Below are 17,723 nucleotides of genomic sequence, written 5' to 3' on the forward strand. Positions count from 1 at the left end.
GTTTATGGGAATAGATATATTGTTATTTCATTTTTGTATTTATCCGTGTTTTTAAAATTCTTCACCCCATTGCATCTTTTAAAGTTTTAAGACTACAATTTCTTATCTGAGTAAACATTTAGCAGCATTTCGTAAAATCAGATGTAAGATTTTGACTCAACAATTACTAGAGTATTTTTAAATTTCCAAATTATTGGGCTTACACATTTTAAAATTTGTTTATTTTCCAGCTTTATTACATAATGATAAGAGAACATAACATGACAGATTTCTAGTTTTTGAAACATATAAAGTTTCCTTGGTGGCCTATTTATGATAAATTTTGATCAATATTCCATGAAAACTGGATCAGGGTCATTGTGGGATTGAAGTTCTATACATACTTATATAATGTCTTATTTATAATAAAACGCGTTCTTTATATCCTTATTTATTTTTTGCCTTTTTGACTTACCAAATATTTTTTAAAAAGTTTTGCTACAAACTAAAAATAGAACTACCATATGACTGAGCAATCCCACTACTGGGCATATACCCAGAGAACACCATAATTCAAAAGGACACATGTACTCCAATGATCATTGCAGCACTATTTACAATAGCCAGGATATGGAAGCAACCTAAATGTCCATCAACAGATGAATGGATAAAGAAGATGTGGTACATACATACAATGGAATATTACTCAGCTGTAAAAAGCAATGAAACTGGGACATTTGTAGAGACATGGATGGACCTAGAGACTGTCATATAGAGTGAAGTGAGTTAGAAAGAGAAAAACAAATATTGTATATTAACACATATATGTGGACTATAGAAAAATGGTACAGATCAACTGGTTTTCAAGGCAGAAATAGAGACACAGATGTAGAGAACAAACATATGGACACCAAGTGGGGAAAGCGGGGAGGGTTGGGGGGGGAATGAATTGGGAGATTTGTATACCAAATTGTACACTCTAAATATATGCAGTTTATTGTAAAAAAAAAAAAAAAAAAAGTTTTGCTACTTCATGCCATACACAAAAATGAACTCAAAGGGTCAGAAATTTAAATAGACATATATGTAAGAGTTAAAACTCTAAAACTTAGGAGCCTATCTTTATGGCCTTGAATTAGGCAATAATCTCTTAGATATGACACCAAAAGCAAAAGCAACAACAACAAAAAATAGACAAATTGGACTTCATCAAAACTAAACTCTGGGGGAGTTCCCTGGCAGTCAAGTGGTTAGGGCTCTGTGCTTTCACTGCCTAGGGCACTTGACCCCTGGTCAGAGAACGAGGATCTGGATCCCACAAGCCACATTAAAAACAACAACAACAACAATAAAAAAACAAAACAGGGCTTCCTAGGTGGCACAGTGGTTGAGAATCCGCCTGCCAATGCAGGGGACACGGGTTCGATTCCTGCTCCAGAAGGATCCCACATGCCACGGAGCAACTGAGCCCGTGCGCCACAACTATTGAGCCCATGTGCTGCAACTACTGAAGCCCACGTGCCTAGAGCCCGTGCTCCACAGCAAGAGAAGCCATGGCAATGAGGAGACCGCGCACCACAACGAAGAGTAGCCCCCACTCACCACAACTAAAAAGAAAGCCCGCGCACAGCAAAAAAAAAGACCCAACACAGCCAATAAAATAAATAAATTTATAACAAAACAAAACAAAACAAATAAACAAAAAAACTTTTCTGCTTCAAGGACAGCATCAAGAAAATGAAAAATAACCCACAGAGTAGGAGAAAATATTTGTGAATATGTATTTGACAAGGGAGTGTATATAGTAAAAAGAATACTTATAATCCAATAACAAAAAAACAAATAACCCAATTAAAAAATGGTCAAAGGAAGTAAGTAGACATTTCTCCAAAGAAGATATGCAATAAGCACATGAAAAGATGCTCAGTATCGTTTTAGCCATCAGAGAAATGTATTTCAAAACCGCAGTGAGCTACCACTTCATACCCACAAGGAAGGCTGTAATTAAAAAACAAAACAATGAAACAAACCCAAAAAACAGAGAGTAACAAGTGTTAACAAGGATGTGGAGCAACTAGAGTCCTCATTCACTGTGAGAAAGTAAAATGGTGCAGCCACTGTGGAAAACAGTCTGGCAGTTCCTTAAAATGTTAAACAGAGAATTCTCATATGAACCAGCAATTCCACTCTTAGGTATATAGTATACCTAGGAGAACTGACATATGTTCACACAAAAACATATACACAAATGTTTATAGCAGCGTTATTTATAATAATCAAAAAGTGAAAACAACCCAACTGATGAATGGATAAAGAAAGTGTGGTATATCCATATAAAGGAGTAGTATTCAGCAATTAAAGGGAAATGAAGTATTGATACACGTTACAACTTGACAGCATCATGCTTAGTGAAATAACAAAAGACCACATATCATTCAAATCCATTCATACAAAATTTCCAGAATAGGCAAAGCTATAAGAGACAGAAAATAGATCAGTGGTTGCCTAGGGCTGGAGGTTTAGAGGGAAATGGAAAATGACTGCTTAATGAGTATGGGGTTTCTTTTTGGGGTGATGAAGATATTCTAAAGTGGATTGTTTCAATGGTTACAACTCTGTAAAAATACTAAAAACCATTGAATTATACACTTTAAATAAGTGAATTGTAAGGCATGTGTAGAGGCTGAATAATGACCCTTGAAGAAATCAGGTCCTAATCCCTGGAATCTGTAAATATTACCTTATATGGGAAAAAGAGTCTTTGTGGCTCTGATTAAGTTAAGATATTTGGGATGATGAGATTATCCTGGATTATTTGGATGGGCTCTAAATGCAATCACATCTATCTTTATAAGAGGGAGATTTTTCAGACAGAAAAGGAAAAGGCAATGTGACCACAGAGGCAGAGATTGGTGATGCAGCCACAAGTCAAGAAATGCAAGTAGCTACCAGAAGCTGGAAGAGGAAATTCTCCATTAGACCCTTCAGAGTGAGTGCAGCCCTGCTGACACCTTGATTTTGGCTCAGCAGTAATGATTTTGGGTTTCTGGCCTCCAGAAATGTGAGAGAATAAATTATGCTTTTTTTTTTTTTAAACTACAAAATTTGTGATAATTTTTTATAGTAGCCATAGGAAATACAGTATATGCAATATCCCAATAAAGCTATTTCCAGAAAAGGTTTTAATATTTCCATAATTATTGTGAATTTTTATTCCTTTATATTTCTAATGTATTTTTCTTTTATATATTCTATTAAAATGTTCTGGAACCCATAGAGCTTAAGATTAACTGACTGTCTTTATTAATTTTAAATTTTACAAATATAAAATCTTAACCTTTGCAAATATAAAAAATAGTGTTGGTTCCATGAAGTGATTTTTAATCTTGAAATTTGCTCGGTTTTATTTGATTGCTTATTTTCATTAATCTGATATTCCTTTAAAAATTCTCTTAATTTCATCTTTTTGTCACCTTATGCTTTGCTTATAAAGTGCATATAGCATTTTTTTCAATTATCAAAACCCACCAATCATAAGAAAGACTATTGATTAAAGAACAGATTTTTTGGGGAAAAAAAAACAGATTTGGGGGGGTTGGAGAAGAGAGGAAGAATATTATTTCACTAATGTAGACATTGACATAAGATGCATCTTTTTAAAAAAAATCACTTTATCGAGGTATGATTAACATGTAAAAAGCTGTACATATTTAATGTATACAATTCCATGAGTTTGGGAATCAGTATATACCCGTGAAGTCATCACAAAGGTCACAGACATATCCATCACCTGTAAGATGCATCTTCATTTTAGAAGTGCAAAAAGAAAACTGTTCATCTTAGAATCAGGGAAATAACAATGGTTTGGATTTTTTTTAAAAAGGTCTCTGATCACTTAGAAAAATGGGAGAAGTTATATTTTAACATGACATTGCTAGAGAAGACTTCTCTCTCTGAAAATTGGGAAGAACTAGGAGTTCATTTTTATATTATTCTAATAGTTCTCAATTAAAAAAAATTACTTTGATGATGTTATTTTGGCAATTTAAAATGGCCTGTTTGGGTAAAACAGGGTCTCTGGAATAAATTTAATCTCAGTTGAACAAGGATAAGAAGTCATACCATGATTTATCTTTTCATTTCAAAATCTCGCAAATTAAATTGGCTTTCCAAGAAATATGAAAAGACGGTGAAAAGGTGACAGCTTTGTCAATAGCAGGCAAGGTAACAAGAGACCACATGGAAATAAAATTTTCTTACCACTTGTAATTTATCTGGGGAAAGTTGAAAATATTTTTACTGAAAATTGTGATCTGTTTCTTCTCTTTTTTTTTTCTTAGCCCATTCCTTTAACTTTAGTAATCTATTTTCTTGCAGCTGAATTTGTTAAAAGTAAAAAGAAAGTTTTTTTTCCATCCTGATTTTGACTTATCTAATACCAACAGGAAAATGGTCCATTATGTCATAGAGAATCCTCTTCTTTCTGACAAAACGGCATTTACATGGGCACTAAAAAATTTCAGTCATTCAAATTTTGTACAACACTATTTTCCATTGGAAAGAAGGAAAGTAATGATGTAGAAGACATTTCATTTGGAAAATCAGCTACTTGTAAAAGAAAGGTTTATGTAATAAGTAGAGTGATGGGTATGTTTGGCTAGTCATCTTATAGCAAAATGAAGTCAGATTCTCACTTTATTTTTTTTTAATTTATTTTACTTATTTATTGGCTGCATTGGGTCTTTGTTGCTGCACACGGGCTTTCTCTAGTTGCTGTGAGCAGGGGCTACTCTTCATTGCGGTGCTTGGGCTTCGGGCATCTCATTGCAGTGGCTTCTCTTGTTGAGGAGCATGGGCTCTAGGCGCTTAGGCTTCAGTAGTTGCAGCACATGGGCTCAATAGTTGTAGCTCATGGGCTCTACAGCACAGGCTCAATAGTTGTGGCGCATGGGCTTAGTTGCTCTGCGGGCATGTGGGATCTTTCTGGAGCAGGGCTCGAACCCATGTCCCCTGCATTGGCAGGTGGATTCTTAAACACTGTGCCACCTAGGAAGTCCCTCACTTCATTATTTATCAAAATAATTTAAGAGCTAGAAAAAAATGGGCGAATATTTAGTTGATCATGGGAAGGAGAGAAACTTCTAAGAATAGGAGCAATGGAAAGACCTCAAAAAAACCCCAATAGATTTATTTATATAAAAATTAAGAAACATTTTTGGAAGTTAGAAAACACATTAAAAATTTTTAAACAACTGGAAAACCTTGAAAAATACATGCAACTTACAGTCATAAATGGTAATGTCTTTAGTATATAAAGAATATTTACAGTTCCACATGAAAAAATTAACATCAATAGGTGAGATGGGCAAAGGATGCGAACAGATAATTCACAGAGAAGAAAATTCTAATTGCATAGAAAAATGTTTAACCTATTAGTAATTAAAAAGATAAAAGTTAAAAAACAAAATGCCATTAAATTGCAGAGGTTTCTTATACACAATAATGCTCACTATTGGTGAGAATATGGTGCTTTGAAAGCTCTCATATGTTGCTAATGGGAAAACAAATCAGTACACTTAAAAGCACAGTTTGACAATAGATACCCAAATCCTGCCAATGTTTATTCTTTGACCTAGTAATCCTCTCTGGGAATCTATTCTAAGGAAATTACTGTGTCTTAGCTCAGGTTGCCATGACAATATACCATAGACTGGGTGGCTTAAACAGCAGAAATTTATTTTCTCACAGTTCTGGAGGCTGAAAAGTCCAAAATCAAGGTGCCAACAGGGTTGGTGTCTGGTGAAGTCTCTCTCCTTGGGTTTCAAATGGCTGCCTTCTAGCTGTGCCTTCACATGGCCTTTCCTTAGTGTGTGCACATAGAGAGGTCTCTCTCTCCTTATAAGGTCATCAATCCTATTGGATTCAAACTCCACCTTCATGACTTCATTTAACCTTAATTACCTCTGTTAGCCCTGTCTCCAAAAAACAAACTATATGTTGTATATATATATTGGGAAGGTTAGGAATTCATCATGTGAATTTGCAGGCGGCATAATTCAGTCAGTATCAAGTTGTAAACAAAAGTTTATATGAAGATGTTAATCCTATCATATTTATAGTTGAATAATGAGAAATGTCCAACAATAAATAAATGATTAAATAAATTATAATACATACAACCTTGTAATGGAATATCATGTTGCTATTAAAATGAATTATGGATTAAAATTTTTTTCTTTATACTTTTCTCTTTTTAATTTTCTAAACGGAATATTACTTTCTTACTGAGATATGATTCACATATCATAAAATTCATATAGTACTACTTTTATATTTTAAAATATAAAAAAATTTTTTCAGTTGCCCCACTTTAGGGAAACTAGTATAAGACAAAAAGGCAAGTAGTGTCTAGAATTAGTGTCTTGCAAAGAAATGTAAGTTACATTTATTACCATAATAAAGTGATAAAGCCTTGACTTTTTCTGAACCATTTTTTTTTGTTTTGTTTTGTTTTGTTTGGCACACGGGCTTAGTTGCTCCATGGCATGTGGGATCTTCCCGGAACAGGGATCGAACCTGTGTCCCCTGCATTGGCAGGCGGATTCCTAACCACTGCGCCACCTAGGAAGCCTTTTGAACTATTTTAATACTATAGTTTATTCTTCTGCATATTTTTCTTTGAGTAGCTTTTCTCATTTGCACTCACAAGATTTAATTGAGTTGGGCAAAAAGTTCGTTTGGGTCTTTCCATAACCCAAAAGAACTTTTTGGCCAGCCCAATAATTTATGGAGATGACTGAGTGTGGGCATGAGGAACCTAATGCCATTGAAAAAAGATTTGTTTTTAATTATTTACAGTTTCCAAGAGAAAGGAGCATGTCATGCCATGCAAAGTCACAGAGAGAACACCAGGTTTGGGTCAGGAGGCAGAAGCAGGAGTAAGTGGAAAGCCTACACCAGAGCCCTTATTGGGGTTTCCTCAGGAAAGGCAAGGCAGGGCAGGGTAAACAGTTTAGGAATGGCTAGTTTGAATAATCCCAGCAGGCTTTGGGGCACAGGGGCAGTCCCTAGTTATTTGGTATCTGGCCCTGGGTTGATTTAGTGCAGGGGAAATATTGGTTTGTTGAGAGAGATTTAAATAAGGAGGTGGTTCAGAGCATGCGCTCCAGACCACAGAGGCAATATAAACAACTTTCGCCATTAGTTTGGCCTTGTGACTAACGGATGCCAAATAGACAAATACAGAATATAAGGAAACAGAACATGATTAGACAGGATTGACAAATTCTTATCTATATGATAACCACTTCAAGGATTCCACAAATCCTTCATAAAAACCTTGAAATTGTATGCAGTGCAGTCATCACCTTCCATGGGGCAAGGGTGTAGAAGAGATGAAGAAAGTTACCTTGACTTGGGACTCAGAGAAAAACAAGGGGAATTAGAGGAGAGACATGAAAAAATATGAAAGCAGGCTATAGAAGACTTAGGACCCTGGTACTATTAAATTGCTTCTTTTGCTTATTCCACTACAATAGAATCATACTTTCTCAGGTGTAGTTTTATGTAGACTTTGAAACCAAACTGCCTGAATACAAATTTCCCCAGCTCCACTAATTATGAGATCTTGTACAAGTTACTTACCTTTTCTTTACCTCAGTGTCTTCATCTATAAAAGTAGGAATAAGAGTTGCTGAGATTACCTGAGTTAATACATGGATAGCTTTGGACAGCACCTGGCCCTTAGGAAATGCTTTGTAAGTCTTATACTTCATTATTATTTGCAGAACCAGATTTCACTGAATATAAGAAGCTGGTTTTTCTTGGTCTTACCCAAAGTTGTCAGTGGAAGTTTTTCACACACATCATGAGTACCACTGACTAAAAGAAACTGCAAGATGCCTCTGATTATATGATGTAACCTAATTTCAGAGGGGTTAAAATATTTTAAAGTGTACATCTTAGAATTGGTAAAATAAGTTATTATGCTTATCATTTAATTTAATTCTGAGTTATCGTATGTGTGACATCCACAAAAGACAATTGAAAGTGGCAAAATAATTTGATTCCAATAATGAATAACATAACTTCTTACTTCCATAAATTCTGTTTTGTTCAATCTTGGTTCCATTGAGTCAGCAATATCCAGTTGTTGGCAGCATGCTTCTAATTATGGAATAAAGGTTATCTGATAGTTACTTTGGTTGTGATACATTTATATCTTATATTCATATTTTATATTTATATAGTACTCCAAAAGAACATAAAATTCTTCTTCTTTTTTTTTTTTTTTTTTTGGCACACGGGCTTAGTTGCTCCGCGGCATGTGGGATCTTCCTGGAGCAGGGATTGAACTCATGTCCTCTGCATTGGCAGGCGGATTCCCAACCACTGCACTACCTAGGAAGCCCTTAATTTTTTTTCTCTCTCTCTTTTTTTTTTCATAAAATTCTTAATGTCCATCAATATTTATAATAGAGTAAATGATATATAGTTGAGTAACTTTCCAATTACTACAAAATTATTATTTTTCCTGGCTTCTATTTAACCAAGCAACTCAAACACTAAAAAGAACATGCCTACATTTTTAATGACCATGTCAAGATAAAGCAGAAATAAATAGGCACATCAATAGTATAAAAGACTACAAAAATATCTGTGTTGGTTTATGCTAGCATTTATGCTAGAAGGTCCTAAAACACAACACTTCCACAAACTATCCTTTTAAATACTTAATTTTGTCTTTAGTGTTTTTTAAATTAAATAAATAATATATGAATATATTCTTTTGGTAAACAATTCAAATAATACAAACATATAAGCAGCAAAACTTGAAATAAAGATTTTTTTAAACCTCCATTTGATATAATTACATGATCTTTATTGACCTTACCAAGACACATAAATTGTATGATAACTCATGATAAAAGACTTAATACACTGGTTTCTTCTTCAGCTTCTAAGAGTAACTCTTCCTGACTATTATGGGCTGGTACATAAAAAGATTCTTTAGTCAAACTCTTGATTTTTGTTAACGATTAATTATGAGATACCAGTTATTGTTCTAAGAGGACTGTATAAACTTTAGCATATGTTTACACATGAGATGCTCTTATTCCCATCCCAGACTTTCCCCCAAGCTCCAAAAGATTATGCAAGCCAGACTGTTTTCTACCAGTAACAGTTGGCTCTTAAATGTATGTGTCTGTCCCTTGGTTGGATTTTGAGCAACTTAAAGTCAGGAAACATGTCTTAGTCCTCTTTGCACCCTCTATCCCATCACAGTATCTAGAACTAAGTGAGTGCTCAATAAATACTGAATGAATAAATGGTACAGAAAATAAATACTATATGGTATAGAAGGTGAGAGCAGAAACAGTCACTGTCAACCAAAGTGCTCTGAAATTTCTATAATTTTATCACAATATCAAATAGAGCTCTCTTAACTAATTCCTTCTGTACCCACATCAAAAACTAAATGAATAAAAGAAGTTATTGCGAAGATTTTCTGAAAGAGGAGTTGAGGTTGTGCTGACCGTGAAGAATTATAGTTTTTTGATAAACTGTGAACAGGTAGAAGGAGAAAAGGAGAAAAGGCCTCAGCAAGGCCTAAATCATGTTCGGGGACCAGTGATTGGGAAGATAGGAAGCATATTTTATCTTTAGAAGTGAGAACAGATTTCAGACAATCTATCATTATTGTAATAAAGTGGTCAAAAATCAATTGAAAAAAATCAATTGGATATAAATTATGTAAATCTCAGAACCCAAACTCTAGTTCTTTATTCGAGTCAGAATATTTGCTTAATCTCCTATAAAGAAACTTTTCTGAAAACAAAATCAGCAAAACCTGTGGTTCTCCATAGGCATGGGGTACTGTCTCCTTCTTTCCTTAGTGAACATGGTGGAAATTTGTAGATGAGTTCTTGTTGCTATGATGATGGGTGTTGGGGGTAGGGGGCAGAACTCCTGCAATTCTTGCACAGTAAAGACTTTCCCCCTCCTTCCAGACATTCAAGTAGGTGAAAAATTTGCTTAGAATAATTTTGAGTCTGGAATCTAATTCTATTTTACATATAAACACAGAGTATATTTTTGCTGAATTTTCCAGGAACATAACTGCTATGAAAATTTCAAAGAGAATTGCACTTTGCTTCACTTTGGAACTTTGCCAAGAGTTGTTCGCCATTTTAGGTAATTGTGTAATTGAAGGTGATATCATAAATTGCATGTGAACTCCAATATAACATACCTGTGCTAGTCTGTATTCGTAGCTTTCCTGTTCATGGGGATTCTACATATATATACAAATCTATTCATTTTGTTCTTATTTCAAAGTGTCAAACACAAAGAGTATGATTGATTGGATATAATTTTACTTTTCTTATGTCTAAATATTCATTGTAAGTGGGTACAAATGTCTGACTATTCCATATGTCTTTTAGTGAAGCTGTAACTAATCATTTATATATCGAAATACAGTACATTTAATTTTCTTATGTCTTTCCTTGTATTTCTCCTTCACATCACAGTTATGACATTATATCTTTCTTTTAAAATTCTGTGTATGTAAGTAATATTTTCTAGGAATTTGATGGGATAATAAAGGGTTATGAAATAGTTGTAATAAAATGGGGCACTCGACTAAAAGAATTAAAAATCACTGATTGCATCTCTGCTTTTCTACATTCTCTATCTGAGAAGAGCAAAAGAGCTTGAGCATATCTGTAAGAGCTTTGAATAACATATATTTCTATATTGACTCTTCATCTTAATTCAGCCTCCCCCTACCCTCAAAAAAAAGGAGAGAGAAATATAAACACTGCCGTAACAGGCAGGCTTACCAAGCTGGAAATCTGGATTTTGAAAAAATTCATGAAGAACATTCTGAATCTACAAATCAAAGAAAAGAGACCATATATTACCACATATTTAGTATTTTAGACTAAAAGCCATGTATAATCTTTTAATTTAAGTCCTGGGTAATTCTTCTAACTCAGGGACAAAAATAGTAATAATTAACATTTAGTTTATAGCAGATTTCAAAGTATATAAAATCTTCTGCATATATTTCCTCAGTGATTTTCAACCTTTTTTGTGTGAGAACTAGGATGCTGAGAGGATCCCATTTGCCCGCTCCAAGGAAATTTCTAACAACCCTCAGACACTGGTCATGATGGAGCTAAGGCACCTTTGGCAACCAGCTTGGCAATCCAAAGAATCCTCTTTAATTTCTCGTTCTTCAATGACTAAAAACAAAATTTCAGAGCTCTTCTTGGTTCATTTTTTAAGAATAGACTTTATTTTTCAGAACAGTTTTAGGTTCACAGCAAAACTGACCAAAAATTACAGAGAGTTTCCATATATTTCCTGTCCCCCCACCCCCCCCCACCACATACACAGCTTTCCTCCACTATCAACATCCCTCATCACAATGGTACATTTGTTACAATCAGTGAACCTACATTGGAACCTTATAACCCAAAGTCCATAGTTTACATTACTGTTATACATTCTATGGGTTTCAAACATTCTATGATGACGTGTATCCATCATTATGGTATCATACAGAATTGTTTCACCACCCTAAAACTCCTCCGTGCTCTGCCTGTTCATCCCTATTTCCTTCCCTCCCTCCTGGAAACTATTGATCTTTTTACTGTCTCCATAATTTTACCTTTTCTGGAATGTCACAGAGTTAGAATCATACAGCCTTTCAGATTGGCCTTTTCTGATTGGCTTCTTTCACTTAGTAATATGCATTTACGTTTCTTCCATGTCTTTTCATGGCTTGATAGCTCATTTCTTTTCAGCACAAAATAATATTCCACTACCTAGATGTACCACATTTATTTATTATTCACCCACTGAAGGAAATCTCGGTTACTTCCAAGTTTTGTTAATTGTTAATTAAGCTGTAAACATCCATGTGTAGGCTTTTGTGTGGACATAAATTTTCAACTCTTTTGGGTAAATACAAAGGACCATCTTGATTGTATGGTAAGAGTATGCTTAGTTTTATATGAGACTGCCAAACTGTATTCCAAAGTGACCATATGTTTTTGTATTTTACCAACAAGGAATGAGAGTTTCTGCTGCTGCACATCTTTGCTAGCATTTAGTGTTGTCAGTGTTCCGGATTTTGGCCATTCTGATAGGTGTGTGGTGGTATCTCATTGCTGTTTTAATTTGCATTTTCCCTGATGACATATGTGGAACATCTTTTCACATGCTTATTTGGCACCTGTATATTTTTCAGTGAAGTGTCTTTTCGGGTTTTTTGCCCATTTTAAAATCTGTTATTTGTTTTCCTATTGTTGATTTTAAGAGTTCTTTGTATATTGTAGATAATTGTCCTTTATCAGATATGTCTTTTGTAAATGTTTTCTTCCAGACTGTGGCTTGTCTTCCTTGGTTTAATTTTAGCAACTGGAAATATGCTTGGTATTGTATCTAACCAATAATTATTCTCACATCTATACACACCTAAGAGAACATATTTAACTCTTCGAGTACAGTTGTTTTCTGGAGCTAAAGACATGGTCTTTTAGGGAATTCCCTGGAGGTTCAGTGGTTAGGACTCTGTGCTCTCACTGCCGAGGCTCTGGGTTTGATCCCTGGTCAGGAAACTAAAATCCCACAAGCCGCATGGCATGGCGCCCCCACCCCCCAAAAGGATATGGTCTTTCAGTCCACAGAAGTAATTAGTCACATAGATACAAAAAACAAACAAAAGCTGTGTCTGTCTGTAATGAAGAGTTTGTGAAATTCAGCCAGAGTCAATATTTGGAAATCTACTTATAATTTTCTTTTTAATATTCAAGAAAAATTGAAGAAATTAACATTCGCGAGCTAGACAACTCAGCAGGACTGAAAATTTAGAGGGAGGCTTCTGGCACTCTACTCTGTATCTAGCAATCACCCTCTTATCACCCATTTCACATACCCTTCACAGATACCCTCTTCCTTACCACTATCTTAGGAATCATTCCTTTGGGGTCTAGAATCCACTCATCGAACTGCTCCTGCAGAGCCTGTTTCCGTGTGTTGGCCACCTCGGCTTTGACTTTGTTTATGCATTCTCTTTGTTCTCGTTTCTGTTTAATATTCTCCTTCATCTTGGATACTCTAAAGGATGTAGAAATAGAAGACATGTTGAGTTAAGACCATTGGATTTGATTCAGATTGTTCAAATGGCAGAATACAAGAGTTCAGAGCCTCATTTGAACTTTGGACCTGTCTTTTTCCATGAAATTTTCCTTCATTCAAGCCTACAGTGATCCCTCCTTCCCTGAGCACATACTGAATTTATCATTAATGATAAGCTGCCTTCTACTATTATTTGACTTTTTATAGAGGTCGGCCTTATTTTACTCAACTAAATACTGTACTTAAGAAATAGCCCTAGAAGCTGCCACATATAAAAGCAAGGTTGAACGCACTAATGCCTCAAGGTGGTGGTCCTCTTTTCCCCTGGACACAGAAATCATCTTGGAAGGACTCTGATTCCAAGCCTGTGGCAGGAGCCTGGAAACTGCATTTATAACAAGCATCTCAGGTAATTCTGATGCCTTGAACCAAACTTTTGATTTCTAGAACAGGAATATTTATTGCCAATTTCCTTTATCCAGCCAGAGGCAAATAATTTTGATAGCCCCTGAGCATAATAGTTAACTTGTACTCAGATAGAGTTGCATCACCCAGGTTGAAAATGGGGGGAGAATTTGATTTTAGTCATTCCTATGTTTATCACCCCTACTAGGACTTCAAAGCACCCAAACTGGTTTTGATTAAAACACCAAAGTGGTTCAGAATAATAAAACACCAAAATGCTGGTTTCAAATACAATTTTCAAATAATGTTTGAGTGAGGGCTTCATGTTTCAAAGAAGAGAGATTAAGGCAATCTGACAGATTTTGAAATGCAAAAGAGTTCTCAGTAAGAACTGGTAAACTAGAGAACTCTAATCAGCCAAAAGAAACAACTAAAATCTAAATCATTATACCTACATAAGGCCTTCAAAATCCTCTATGAAAACAAGTCTTCAAAAATAAACTTTGAAGTTTGAAAATAAAAACAGGCAAGTTGTTTAATAGTACAGAAGGGCTTGTTTCCGAACTGCTGGAAGATTAATTAGCATTTTAAAGCAAGTGCTAAATTCCTCTGATGCGACTACTAACTGGCCAAACCTCCACCACTTAATTTATCTCAGAACTCCCAGTTTCTTCTCAGCTGGCTCTCCTGCTCTTCCCCTACTCATTCCTCCCCCTGCTGCTTTATCTACCTCCCGGTCTCTCCCTCTTTCTCTCTCCTTCTCTCTCTTTTCTCCTCTCTCCCTCTCTCTATACAGCTTTCTCCTCAATTTCTGTCTTTTCTGCATGATTCTCTATTCTGTGTCTGTGTCTTTCTTCTAGCTTTTTCTCATTATTCACTCATTCACACTAAGTCAGTTACTTATTCACTCATTACACAAACATTTATTGAGCACTTGGTTCTGCCATTATAAAGCTTGGGGCCCAATGCAGAACAGATAAGTAACTGATATTGTGTAATAAGTACTGGGTGTCTCCAGATTCTCATGTGTATTAATCAAAAGAGATTAACAAAATTAGGTTTCTGTCATATTCCCAACTGCCTGAAAAGCCTTCCTCCCTTTTTGTTTGACTAGATCCTCCACATCCTTTAGGTCTCAGTTCAGACATTATTTCCTTCCCCTCTTATTAATGCCCACAGTCAGAAACAAAACCTAGTTTTGTGCTTCAGGGTCACTGCACAGGAGACTCCAAATATAATCCAGGTGCATTTTTAATTGACTATGTAACTCATTCAGGGACTGAATAAAATTTCTCTTTTGGGGTCTGCATTATCTCAAGAGGATATCTAAATTAATCAACAGACGTCCATAGCATTCAAAACTCTTAACTTTGGGTAGTGTAAGGTAGCCATAATCTGTGAGCAGATTCTAAGTATAAATCCACATTTACGGAGACTAGAAAGAAAAAGAAACTGCAGTGTGGTAAAATGCAAAAATTGTCACAAATTCTTCCTATTCCTGTATGCATGTCTGTTTGTATGCAATGTAACTTTGCAGCTCCTTCCATTAAGAACTGGAGTCTAGGGACTTCTCTGGTGGCACAGTGGTTAAGAATCTCCCTGCTAATGCAGGGGATATGGGTTCGATTCCTGCCCCAGGAAGATACCACATGCTGTGGAGCAACTAAGCCCGTGAGCCACAACTATTGAGCCCATGTACCACAACTACTGAAGCCCACGTGCCTAGAGCCTGTGCTCTGCAATAAGAGAGACCACCACAATGAGGAGCCCACGCACCACAATGAAGAGTAGCCCCGCTTGCCTCAACTAGAGAAAGCCCGTGTGCAGCAACAAAGACACAACACAGCCAATAAAATAAATAAATAAATTTATTAAAATAAAGAACTGGAGTCTATTTCTGCATCCCTTGTGTCTGGCTGTGGCCATGTGATTTGCTTTGGCCAATGGGCCATTAGCAAACGATGTAAGCAGAAAGTTGAAAAGCGCTATAAATTATATCACAATAAAACTGGAGGAAAAAAAAGAAGCACTTAAACATTGGGGTTTGCTCTCTTTTATTGGACTTAAGAGCACTTCTACCACCTCCTTGGACATAAGCCTTGGCCAGGCTGCTGGATGATGATACAGTTACCTCCATTGCTTTTACCAACAGCTAGCCAACCAACAGACAAATGACTAAGATTATCAGTTGCCATTTTACTGCAATGTATAAGTGAGTTCAACTGATATCATGTGGATCAGAGATGAGTCATGAGCCCAGTTCAAAGTTACCAACTGACAAAATCATGAGTAAATAAATGATTACTTAAGCCACTGAGTTTTGAGGTATTTTGTTATGCAGCAAAAGCTAACTAATAGAACAGTTTCCCCATCTTAACAAGTGTTTTGAGCTCTTTTAATGAGAAGTATAGTATAAATCTAACTGATTAAAGAATAGAAATAAAAATGCTTTCTTACTCTAATTGTGACAATCCAAATCCTATCCATCCATGCAAGCTGTGTTAGGAAAATCTTCCACTTAAGAGTATTTGCCTAGATTATATCAAAACTGAATGTTGCATTTCATAAAAACTGGTTCTAACCAGCTTAAGTGGATAATTGACCATGAACTTTGAATGACACCAGTACACCAGACCATTACTAGACCTAACTGAAGACTCTTTCTCGACTGCTAAACAATAGAACTTGTTTCAATCAATCATGTACAAACCTATGCCCTCACTCAGTCCTATATACAGTGTGATCCTATATACAGTGTTATAAGTATGACTACTATAAAGCTCCCTTCCTAACACTTAAAAACTCCAGAATTTTCCCTCTCAGCAAACTAGTCAGTGAATTCTTCACTGGTGTAGATTTCTTTGCCTGGCAAGTTAATAAACTCAGCTTTTGTTTGTTTGTTTGTTTGTTTGTTTGTTTTTAAGCTCTGATGGCCTTAGTTTCACAAAGCTAAACTGGACTTCTCACCATTCCTGGAGTATGTCCATATTATTCTTGTGATGAGTATTCCTATAAAAATACATACATGATATGTGTCTTCTTAATTATTATACTTAACTCTTATTTTCTCCTGTTTATTCATCATATATCTTATCATGAAATGAAGTTCCTGACATAAGGTGCAATGACTTAAGAAAGATCTAAGTTATTGGTTAATCAATGATATTTGAACAGCTAAATAATCAGGCCGATTTGGAATTTTATAAAATGATAAAGAACATTTATTATAGCCTCTCCATTAGGTACTGATGATCAGTCCCAGAGAATTTAAACTTAAATACTCAATTACTCCAAATTAAGAAATAGCTCAAAATAATCATATCTAAAAAAAAAAACACACAAGAAAACTTTCACCATTCTAAGCCAGATTAGAATATGTCAGTAAATTCATTTAACAAACATTTACTGAGCATTACTCACATGACACAGTGTTAGAGGCTGGGAATTCAATGGTGAATACGACAGGCATAGTTTCTGCTCACATTACAGCAGGAGAAACAACCATTACAATTGAGATAAGTGCAATGAAGGAGAAACACAAGATGCGATGAGAGAGCATATAAGGGAAGGTCCCAACCCAAATTCATGATGACGTGGTACTCGAGGTGAACTCTGAAGGGTTGGTAGGATAAGATAGGAGGAAGGCGAAGAAGTAACAACATGTGAAAAGTCCTTGAGGTGGAAAGAAGCATAGTATGTTTGAAGAAGTGAAAGAAATCCTATATGCCTGGAGTATATATACAGTGTGAGAACAAGAGAGGTGGAAGCCAGAGCTAGAAAGTCAGAGACTAGGTCATACAAGGAATTGTGTATAGGCCTAGTTAAGGATTTTGGTTCTTATTCTAAGAATAAAGGGATACCACTGAAAGGTTTCACATTGGAGAAAAATGTGATAAGGTTAACCTTTAAAAAAAAATCACTTCAGTTACAGGTAAATGATAGATTGGAAGAGGGCAAAAATGGATGTAAACATACCAATTAGGAGACTATTGCAATACTGCAGGTAGCAAATGATGTTAGCTGAGACTAGGGTGACAGCAGTGGGGAGGGTCAGAAATGAACAGATTTGAAAGAAGGAGATAAAATCAGCAGGACTTAATGATTGAAAGTAATCAGTGAGGAAGCAGAAAGTGTCAAGGTTGATCCCTCTGGTTTTGGCTTAAGAATTTGGATGGATAACCATAAGATAA

At 35.6% G+C, this 17,723-nt stretch overlaps 1 protein-coding gene across 1 annotated transcript in view; it reads right to left on the bottom strand.

The window, feature by feature from the left end:
• EFCAB5 (EF-hand calcium binding domain 5) overlaps positions 1–17,723 on the bottom strand; it is a 114,468-nt gene that overhangs the window by 71,779 nt on the left and 24,966 nt on the right. The window contains exons 6-8 of the mRNA XM_057716360.1: positions 12,951–13,107; positions 10,824–10,872; positions 8,075–8,145 (exon numbers count right to left, since the gene is read on the bottom strand). Of these exons, the coding sequence (XP_057572343.1) occupies positions 8,075–8,145; positions 10,824–10,872; positions 12,951–13,107 (277 nt within the window). The remainder of the gene's footprint in view (positions 1–8,074; positions 8,146–10,823; positions 10,873–12,950; positions 13,108–17,723) is intronic.

The sequence above is a fragment of the Hippopotamus amphibius genome, chromosome 17, assembly GCF_030028045.1.
Source record: "Hippopotamus amphibius kiboko isolate mHipAmp2 chromosome 17, mHipAmp2.hap2, whole genome shotgun sequence".
In the NCBI taxonomy this organism is placed as follows: Eukaryota; Metazoa; Chordata; class Mammalia; order Artiodactyla; family Hippopotamidae; genus Hippopotamus; species Hippopotamus amphibius.